The sequence below is a fragment of the Lithobates pipiens genome, unplaced genomic scaffold, assembly GCF_037356315.1.
Source record: "Lithobates pipiens isolate NorthernLeopardFrog02 unplaced genomic scaffold, aLitPip1_a1.2 Scaffold_22, whole genome shotgun sequence".
NCBI classification, from domain to species: domain Eukaryota; kingdom Metazoa; phylum Chordata; class Amphibia; order Anura; family Ranidae; genus Lithobates; species Lithobates pipiens.
Window position 1 is genome coordinate 219,907,077 of NW_027507784.1, and position 11,034 is coordinate 219,918,110.

General features: G+C 42.1%; 1 protein-coding gene across 6 annotated transcripts in view; it reads right to left on the reverse strand.

The window, feature by feature from the left end:
* Positions 1–9,395, reverse strand: part of NUBP1 (NUBP iron-sulfur cluster assembly factor 1, cytosolic) — a 516,243-nt gene extending 506,848 nt beyond the window's left edge. For 3 of the 6 annotated variants that reach the window (XR_013261876.1, XM_077448857.1, XM_077448859.1), the window contains exons 1-2: positions 9,253–9,394; positions 6,853–6,960 (exon numbers count right to left, since the gene is read on the reverse strand). Coding sequence is in view for 5 of the 6 variants with exons in the window: in XM_077448857.1 (XP_077304983.1) it covers positions 6,853–6,960; positions 9,253–9,283 (139 nt within the window). In the remaining variant the exon portion in view is untranslated. Of the gene's footprint in view, positions 1–6,852; positions 6,961–9,200 lie in introns of all 6 variants that reach the window. The other 3 variants (XM_077448858.1, XM_077448856.1, XM_077448855.1) reach the window with 3 other exon arrangements.
* Positions 9,396–11,034: the final 1,639 nt, after the last annotated feature.

The following is an 11,034-nucleotide window of genomic DNA, read 5'->3' on the forward strand; positions in this document are numbered from 1 at the left end:
TGGATTCGATCTGACTCAATGTTCTCACCTTATGCCAACTTCTCCAGTGCTTGACATAAGGTACAATCCCCCAAATTATGGTGCGTCACAAAGTGTTTTGAAACACTGTGCTTGTCAAAGCCCTTAATGATGTTCTGCACGTGTTCCTTTATTCTAACCCTCAACGGTCTTTTTGTGCGGCCTACAATATGCAGCAACTACATTCAAGCACATACACGGCTCCTTGTGTGTTGCAACAAATAAAGTCCTCAACTTCATAAGTGTTGCCTGTGCTAGTGGCTGTGAACTGGAAGATCTTCTCCGGCTTACTGGTTCTTATGCAAGCGAAACAACGCTTGCAGGGGTAAAAACCCTTACCCGAAAAGAAAGTATAATTTTTCTTAGGTGGATCTGGGATGCTCTTAACTAGTCTATCCCTCAAAGTAGGGGCACGTCTATACATGAATTTTGGTATCTTAGGTAGAACATTCTGTAGATCTTTATCGTTTAATAGAATGTGCCAGTGTTTTTTAATGATTTTTTCTATGCTCTTATATTGGACATTATAGTCCAAAATAATGGCCCCTTCATTAAAACGTTTGCTTGTTTCTTCTTGTCTGGACTTATCTTTTACCAAATCTTGACGTATCATGTCTTCTACTTCCAATATTTTATCCTCAATAAAAGCCTTTTTCATAGCCTGTGTCTTGGAATCTTTGACCCATCAGTCTGGCTTGTTCTCGGAATTCCTCCTGCTTACTACAGTTCCTCCGCAGTCTCATGAACTGACCCTTTGGAATATTGTAAATCCAGTTCTGATGATGGCAGCTGGTCACTGGGAGATAGCTGTTCCTGTCTACATTCTTAAAGAAAGTTTTCGTATGAAGTTTCCCCTCTTCTTGTGAAATCACTAAGTCCAGGAAGGTGACCTGCGTTTCACTGGAGTCCCATGTGAGCACTATATTCAAGTTATTCTTATTGAGTTTCTCTTGAAATTCATTGAGACTGCTCTTGCTGCCTTTCCAGAGAACTATAATGTAATCTATATATCGTTTGCATATGGCCAATTCGACTGGTGGGTTGGAAAACACCATCTTATCCTCCCATTGAGACATGAATAAACCCGCTGCGCTAGGGGCAAACTTGGCACCCATAGCGACGCCTGTAGTCTGATGGTAAAAGTTTTTGTTATACCAGAAATAGTTGTTCTTTAGACAGAAGTCCAAACATTTGACCAGGTATTTTCTTTGAGCAGAGATCAAATTAGAATGTTTTCTAAGACCCCATTTGACTGCTTCAAAGGCCTCATAGTGTGGGATAATAGCATACAATGAGGCTACATCAGCTGTAGCTAGAATATATGGACCTTCATTCGAGCATTCTTCCAGAATTTGTAGAATGTGTTTAGTATGTCTCAGGTAAGCTTTAGTATTTTTCACCACCGGTTGGAGAAAATTGTCGACATACGCCCCCATTCTTGAAGTAAGCGAATCAATACCGTTCACAATTGGTTTTGGCGGGGGAATTGTTCTTGTCTTTGTGAAGTTTAGGTAGATAGTAAATGACTGGGGTCCTCACCGACTCTGGTATCAAAAATTGAGCTTCCTTTTTATTTAGTATAGATTTTTTGAGACCTAAGTGAACAACTAGTTCCAGCTCCTTCCTACCTCTAAACACCGGATTATTCGGTAGTTGTTTGTAGGTATGCTAATACTGCCTATTTACCCCATTTCGTTTGTGAGTAATTTTAACCTTTTAATAAAGTAGTGAATTTTAAATACATGCTACACTATGGTTGCTCTTATATTTATTCTCTGAGCTATATTGGAACATCCTGATGGAATATATTTTGACGGAGATCTGAGAGTGACCCCCTGAGCCTCCCGCCCCCTTCCACCCCCTTCCCTGGGACTCCTGGTATATCTAAGAGGAGGCTGCATATACGCTATATTTTATATAGCGGGAAGGTAATTACCCAGTGTGCACACTTATGCGTGGAATCACCTATGTGGAGGAAGAGCCTCTGAGGCATTTTTCAGCACAGAATCACTTTTATATGTTTATGTGACATCATCACGGGACTGTGTTCACGTCATTAACAGCTGGATATAGTCCAATTGTTTTGCTATTTTTTGCACTCAGCACTTTCTGTTTATAGAGTTTTGATCTATAGTTTGATTATTGTATGTGTGTTTTTATTTTGTGTTACACTTAGCACTTTGCTTGCATTTTTTGCACTTTAACATTTGTCACTAGTTTGCGCTTACTTAGTCAGTAACTGTTTATATTTCAGTCACTTTGGTTTTGCGGTGATGCACTCAGCACTTTTTGCCGTAGGAGTCTGATTTATAGTTAGACCATTGTAGGTGGTTTTATATGTACTATTGCACTTAGCACTATTATGTCATAGAGATATAAGTTGCACCCTGTATTGTGACAGTTATTGTGTACACACTGCTGCAAGCTCTTTCGATAGAATAATTTTCACACCGGGAGAAGAATTCTCCTCTACCATGCTAGTTTGAATACATACCATCTGATATATCTCCACCGGAATAATTAGTTCTCTAGCGTTTTCTTGCAAGGTTATATTTTTCTGGAAGCGCAGCACCATCATTTTTTCTTTTAGTCTATATACTGTATTTTCTGGCGTATAAGAATACCTTTTACACTTAAAAAAATGCCCAAAAATCCGGGGTCGTCTTATACGCCAGGTATACAATGCTGCCCAATGGATGCCAGCCCCCAAATGTCTGCTAATACTGTATGTGGCTTCAGCTACAAACAGTATACGCCGTTGAGCCAATCCCGGCGAGCGATGTATTCTATTAATGAATACAGAGCCTGCTTGGATTGGAGTAACAACCTCTGTCAATTCGAGCAGGCTACACAGAGTAGCCTGCTCGGATTGGCTTTGAGAGAAAGAGAGGAAAGGACTGATGATGCTACAGCCTCTGTCAATCCAAGCAGGCATTGTATTCATTATAATAATACACTGGTCACCATACTTCCCTGGGTAAATCCATTCACTGATCTCCTACTATTATACATCCTACTGTTTGCCTTTGAGGTCCCAGGCACCCAAGAGGGACAGGTGAATCTGGGACATATGACAGGGGGTTTATTAAATGCATTTTGGTGGACAATTCCCATAGAATGTAACCCAAAAGCGGTATAGGTTTGGTTATGAAAAATTCTACTTTCCAGAGTTGTGGCATTCAATAGATCTCCGTTTGTGTTATTATTGTTTGATTTACTTTATGACATATCACATCATGGCAGATGAGTAGTTGGCATTCTTGCTTTGTGTTTTTTAATGGTTCTAATGTTTTTTTTAAATGGTGTTGCCTCAGAAGGGGGTAGTCTTATACCGTGAGTATTGCCCAAAATCTATGTTTTCACTTGAACAATAGGGGGTCGTCTTATACGCCCAGTCGCCTTATACGCCGGCAAATACGGTACATGAGCTGGTGTCTCGTGAAAGTGCCTGCGGCATCCACTAAATAAAAAAACATTCCTCACAAATTCCATTTAAGCGCAGGAGCCCATTGAATATTTTGTGAAGCTACATGAGAGCTTCTAGCACTGCATTGAGGGAGTGGGAAAAACCCACGGGTAAGTTTGCCAGCGCATGCAAGTGTTTCACTCTCCCTCACCCCAGTTGCAATTTAGAAAGAACAGCTCTTTAATGAATGAGGTTACATATTTTATTTAAAGCTGAAACTTGACATACAGCTTTAGGCTTCTTGCACACAAATGTGGCGTTTTTAGGCATTCAGATATTCGTTTTTTACTGATCTGAACAGAACACATTGTTTTAATGTTGCTGGTCAGTATTACATGTGCATGCCACACTCCTATGATTAAAAAAAAGCTAGAAACATTTTTATGCGTGTGTACACCTATACACCAATATGTACATCTGATGTTCATAGATCAGTACTGTGTGCAAGTACCCACAGAAAACAGCTATATTGTTCTAGTTTCATAAGTTAACACCTTTGCAGGCATGAATGTCATGTATGTGATCTATACCTTTCTACTCTGAGAAAAATAAACCAGAAATTCTGCAAATGGCAATAAATGTAAAACACATCTAACTTTGCTTCAGTAGCATAAAGAAAGACAAATCTAGCTCCATGGTGCCTGAGCTGAGGCAGGTTTCAGCAGGACAATGATGGATCTGCTGGGTGGGAAAGTATCTGAACTGAGGACAACATATAGTTTACAAAAAAAAAAAAAAAACACAGCTTCTTAACCACTTAAGGACCACCGCATGGCAATGTACGTCGGCAGAATGGCACCGTGAGGCACAAGCACATACATCTACGTGCTTGCCTTCCAGCGGGTGGGGCTGGCTGCAGTGGTCCGTTTCGCTTCAGGAGCGATCCGGGATGAGGGGATGACCGTTGGTTTCTAGCCATCCCCTCTCGATCGCTCCTGGTGACTGAGAAGCTTACCCCGCCTGTGTAGTGTAAACACAGGCAGGGAGGAAGTGATGTCATTCTCCTTGGGGGCGGTCTTTTTGACAGGACTGCGAGGAGAACACAATAGTAAGTGCACTAACACTACACTGACATGTAGGTACACATAGGCACACAAATCGCCAGGTTTTTATAGCGCTAGGTACCCCCATATACTACCCAATAAAGGTTTTAACCCCCCCGATTGCCCCTAGAGTAAACCCTTTCACCAACGATCACCGTATAAGTGCCACTGGTGACGCTGGTTAGACAGTTAGTTATTTAGGTACCCCGTCAGGTTTTTATATAGCGTCAGGGACCCCCATATACTACCTAATAAAGAGTATAACCCCGATTGCCCCCAGTTAACCCTTTCACCAGTGATCACCGTATAAGTGTTACGGGTGACTCTGGTTAGTTTGCTTTTTATAGCATCAGGGCACCCACCATTTATTACCCAATAAAGGTTTAACCCCCTGATCACCCGGCGGGTGATATCAATTAGGTTTTAGGGTCAGGGTCTGCATCGCTCCAGGCAGCGCTAGGTTAGTGCCAGTACCGCTAACACCCACGCGCAAAGCATACAACTCCCGTAGTGGTATAGTATCTCAACAGATCAAGATCTGATCAAATCAGATCTATACTAGCGTCCCCAGCAGTTTAGGGTTCCAAAAAAACGCATTGTTAGCGAGATCAGCCCAGATACCTGCTAGCACCTGCGTTTTGCCCCTCCGCCCAGCCCACCCAAGTGCAGTATCGATTGATCACTGTCACTTACAAAACACTAAACACATAACTACAGCGATCGCAGAGTCAGGCCTGATCCCTGCGATCGCCAAGTTTTTTTTGGTAGCGTTTTATATTTAAATCCTGAAGGTGGTGCTTGGTTTTAGGGGTCACGTACGCAGCTAGGCTCCCAAAAAGTCCCCCACATGTGGTATCCCCGTGCTCGGGAGAAGCAGCAGAATGTATTTTGGGGGTGTAATTTTACTTATGTCCATAGCATGTGTGAGCAATATATCATTTAGTGACAACTTTATGCAAAAAAAAAAAATAAAAAAATAAAAATTGTAATATTCCTGCAACTTGTGGCAAAATATAAAATATTTCATGGACTCAACATGCCTCTCAGTAAATAGCTTGGGGTGTCTACTTTCCAAAATGGGGTCATTTGGGGGGGTTTTGTGCCATTTTATGGCCTTCGAAACTGATAGGTAGTGAGGAGTGAAATCAAAAATTTGCACCCTTAGAAATCCTGAAGGCAGTGATTGGTTTTCGGGGTGCCGTACGCGGCTAGACTCCCAAAAAGTCCCACATATGTGGTATCCCCGTACTCAGGAGAAGCAGCAGAATATATTTAGGGGTGCAATTCCACATATAACTATGGCATGTGTGAGCAATATATCATTTAGTGACAACTTTTTGTAAACTTTTTTTTTGTGTCATTATTCAATCACTTGGGACAAAAAAAAAAAAAAAAAAAACATTCAATGGGCTAAACATGCCCTTCAGCAGTTTCCTTGGGGTGTCTACTTTCCAAAATTGAGTCATTTGGGGGGGGGGGGGTTGTACTGCCCTGCCATTTTAGCACCTCAAGAAATGAGATAGGCAGTCATAAATTAAAAGCTGTGTAAATTCCAGAAAATGTACTCTAGTTTGTAGACGCTATAACTTTTGCGCAAACTAATAAATATATGCTTATTGACTTTTTTTTACTAAAGACATGTGGCTGAATACATTTTGGCCTAAACGTATGACTAAAATTTAGTTCATTCGATTTTTCTTAAAACAAAAAGTAGAAAATATCTTTTTTTTTTTAAATTTTCAGTCTTTCCTTTTATATCGTAAAAAATAAATATCGCAGAGGCAATCAAATAACATCAAAAGAAAGCTCTATTTGTGGGAAGAAAAGGACGTAAATTTCGTTTGGGTACAACATTGCATGACCGCGCAATTACCAGTTAAAGCAGTGCAGTGCGAAATTGTAAAAAGACCTCTGGTCCTAAGGGCCGGTTCACACTGCGGGCGATGCGAGGCGACACCGACTTGCCTCGCCGCGACCTGCCGCGACCTCAGCGGCGATTTGCAAATGACTTCTGTATAGAAGTCAATGCAAGTCGCCCCGAGGTCGCCCAAAAGTAGTACAGGAACCTTTTTTCTGAGTCGGAGCGACTCGAGTCGCTCCTCTCAGAACGGTTCCATTGTACAGAACGGGAGCGACTTGTCAGATCGCGGCGAGGCAAGTCGTGTCGCCTCGCATCGCCCGCAGTGTGAACCGGCCCTTAGGCTGACAATTGGTCCGGGGCTGAAGTGGTTAATAACATTAAATGCCATACTATGGTAAAACTGGTGCAGGTAGCATTTCCAAAAAGATGCTCACAACCTATCTGTAGTATTGTAAAGTGATTACCTGGATCTGGTCTTGCTGCTGCCGTCCCAGAAGCACATATGGATTGATTGGGACATCCTTGACATGCCATGCTCTTCCCAGCCTCACTGCTACCTGTACCAGGACAGTCTGCAACCAAATCAAATCAGCAGCTAAGTAAAATAAATCAACGTTAGGCCTCTTGCACAATGTACTGAAGTATGAGCAGACACATCTGGTAGGACAAAAAAAATCATAAGGATGGGCTGTATATCACTTCAGGCGCTACATCGCTTTGTGGGCGGTTTTAACCCTTTTTCGGCAGCTAGTGGTGTTAAAACCGCCCCGCTAGCGGCCGAATACCACCGCTAAAACAACGGCAAAACGCTGCTAAAAATAGCGCAGCTTTACTGCCGACGCCGCTCCCGCCCCAGTGTGAAAGGGGCCTTAGGCTGGCCATACATGGTCGAACTTCGAAAGAATTTTCTTTTAGAAATCCGAAAAATCATGCATTTTGTGATCCAATGGTGCCACCATCAATTTCGAATGTGGCCAACCAAGCCTTCAATTTAACCTCATGTTTATACAGAAAATCATTTTTATGGCTGGAAATCTTTTCCTTCCGGGAATTTTCTTTTCTTGCACATGCGCATTTCTTTTTCGATTACATTTCTTGCTCGATTCTCCCATCATTAATTAGAAAATCTTTCATTTTTTCAAACAAATTTCCAAAATGTCCAATTACTCAAATTTGATTGCCATACCAAAATCGTATGTTGCTGCAGTCCACTAAGAGTTCAAAACACGAACGTAAATTCTTGGATAAGAATTTCAAAATTTCAACCCATGTATGGCCAGCCTTACATGTGTAGCATTAACCCCCGAAGGAGCTGCTGGTTATTTTTGGGCCTACCGTTAGCTTCCGCTTCTTCTTGTTTGCGCGTCTAGGGGTTATCCCGTGGTAGGTGACCCAGTAAGTTGAGACTGACAATAGATCCAGTTGAATGGATTTTATTTGCAAACTTCAACCATTGAACAGTCTTAACTTGGGATCAGAGGGTTGAAAAGGAATTCAGGTAAGCTCAATGCCAAAGTCTATAAACATTAAGGAACTTGCTTACTTTGACTGCATCCAGAGAATAGCCATTCGCAGCTGGATGAACACTCAGGTTGGACAGTCCCTCTCTCATGAGGCATAGCAGCCAACAAGGTGCTTACTCAGGAACAAAGAGTTTATCACCGACATTGTTGCAGAACACATAGGAAACTAGGCTGTAGAACACTTGTAGGATACCTGATTCTTTCAGCCCACTTGGCGATATCCCCAAGACCGGATTCTCTCAGTTACTTCAGCCCTTCAAGGCTCTTGTTAAGAAAACTAAACTCACACGTGGTGTTCTTCTAAAAAGTCCTCCCCTGGAATGCTTGAAGTCCAATGGGTCTCTCCCAGACCGGAGACGGCACCCATCCACCTCTAGTTTCCATGCCTGGGCTAGCCAGCCCCGAGGCATTAAAGTCGGGTGGAACCACACCCCAGGCCATAGCCTTCCTAGGGGCTGGCCAGGAGGACCAAGACCAGGTAATCAGCACTTCATACTGGACCAGAACCCCGAACCATGTGACATCCGTATCTTAAATACCCTCTCCCAGAGGGCACAGCGAGAGGGCTACTGACCTGACTCGGAAAGAGAGTAACTTTATCGCCTGACCAGACCATAGTTCCATGCCTGCCACCAGAGACAGATGCCCTCTGTGGCCAGGCTGAACATCTCACAGTCCAGTCAGACTACAGACAAATAGACACAAACCAAACTGTAATTTGGGTAAAGTTTTAACATTTGAAAAACATAGCGTGTGTTCTTCAGGAGCCCGGAGCTACATACGTATTTATGACTATACACACATAAGGACTCTTGCACACCTGCTTCCTGTAAATACTCAGTTTTTAAGCATAAAGGTATTTTTTACTAATGTAAATGCAGCTTGTTTTCAATGTGCCTGCCTGCACATACAGGTGCACAAACACATAATTCATATACATCAATTAAAAAAACAAATAATAACAGAAATCTGAGTTGATGGTATTCTGTGTGTATACACTCAAATATGTGCATAAGCCATATTTTTTCTAATTTAAATAAAAATAGAATGTATCCTTGTGTGTGCACTCATACATTCATGCAAATACGCTCAAGTGCTATACAGCCCAGACTCGTGGTGTTTGTTTTTTTTTCTTCCAGGATTGTCTGACAATCATACAGCGTGCAAGAAACCTTATTAGAAGCAGCATAACAGAGGTTTATGTTTTTGCGTCAACACTTCTTCTCTACCAATAGAGTTCAAACAGAATGGAAAGCCAGCTTAGCATAACAAATTAATTTCAGAAGCACCTGAACGCAGCCTACCCATCCATGTAAACCCCAACCTTCAGGTTTCACTCACGCTCTAGCGCGTTCCCTGGTACATCAGCCATCGCACCATGTAAAGCGGACAATGGTTTCCGGGATTTCAAACTGCTTGTTTGATTCCGGGATGTGTGCGTTTCAAGCCTCGTTTTCGATGCAGTTTCGTAATTAACGTAAAACGTTTGTCGCTGTCTCTGTATGTAATCGTGGTTATTAATAAAGCTGCATGATTTTTATTAATAAAGCGGCTTCAGCTTTACTGATTGATGAATATATATGAAGACGGTATCTTTCTTTGCAATTTGCTTATTAAGTTTGATTCTCTCTGCACTCTCTGTATCTAAAATGTGCATTGTGGAACGTGGGAAATGAAAGCTAGGTGGGGTGTAGTGTCATATTTTGCACCCCATCATAGAATGCTCCGGAAGTGACGTTGCGGCCAGAAATTTAGTACTGCGCATGCGCGATGCCTTCCAAATGCTTGCACATGCGTTCCAGAGGGTTTCCGACAATGTAGTTCAGTGAAACCGTCAGATAATGTCACGGGAGTGAGGGGAGGTAATCGTGACATTAACTTTAGAGAGAACGACGGAGAGAGAGCAGGTAACTGTGGCTCAGGGAGGGGATTACCTCCCCTCACCTCTCTGACATTATCTGACTGTTTCACTGGTCTGCATTGTTGCAAATCATTTGAAACGCATGGCGCAAGTGTTTGGAACGCATCGTGCATGCGCAGTGCTAAATTTCTGGCTGCAACGTCACTTCCAGAGCATTCTGTGATGGGGAGCAAAATATGACACTACAGGGGCATAACTGGAGAGCAGAGGATGTCCTCTTAAAATGCTGCCTATAGGACTCTGGACTGAAAGGTTACACCTCAGATACACAGACACTTAACCACTTGCTTACTGGGCACTTAAACACCCTTCCTGCCCAGACCAATTTTCAGCTTTCGGTGCTCTCACACTTTGAATGACAATTACTCAGTCATGCAACACTGTACCCAAATTAATTTTTTGTCCTTTTTTTCCCACAAATAGAGCTTTCTGTGGTGGTATTTGATTACCTCTGGGGTTTTTATTTTTTGCGCTATAAATGAAAAAAGGCCGAAAACTTTGAAAAAAAACGCATTTTTCTTTGTTTCTGTGACAAAATTATGTAAATTATTAATTTTTCTTCATACATTTTGGCCACAATTTATACTGATGCATGTCTTTGGTAAAAATAACCCAAATTAGAGGATATTATTTGGTCTTTGTGAAAGTTAGAGAGTCTACAAGCTGTGGTGCGAATCATACAAAATTGATCACATCTGATGTACTGGTGGTCTATCTCACTTATTGTGACCCGAACAAGCCAGGAAAGTACAAATACCCCCTAAATGACCCCTTTTTGGAAAGAAGACATTACAAGGTATTTAGTAAGAGGAATGGTGAGCTTTTTGCTGTTGTCATTTTTTTCCCACAATTCTTTGCAAAATTAAGATTTTTTATTTTTTTCCACAAAATTGGCATTGTAATAGGTTATTTTTCTCACATGGCATGTGTATACCACAAATGACACCCCCCAAAAAATTCTGCTACTCCTCCTGAGTATTACAATACCACATGTGTGGGACTTTTTCACAGCCTGGCCACATAGAGAGGCCCAACATGCAGGGAGCGCCATCAGGTGTTCTAGGAGCATAAATTACACATCTAACTTGTTGACTACCTATTACACTTTTGAAGGCCCTGGAGCACCAGGATAATGACACGTGGCACTGATGACAGATGGCACTGATACGTGGCAATGATGACACTTAAACGTGGCACTGATG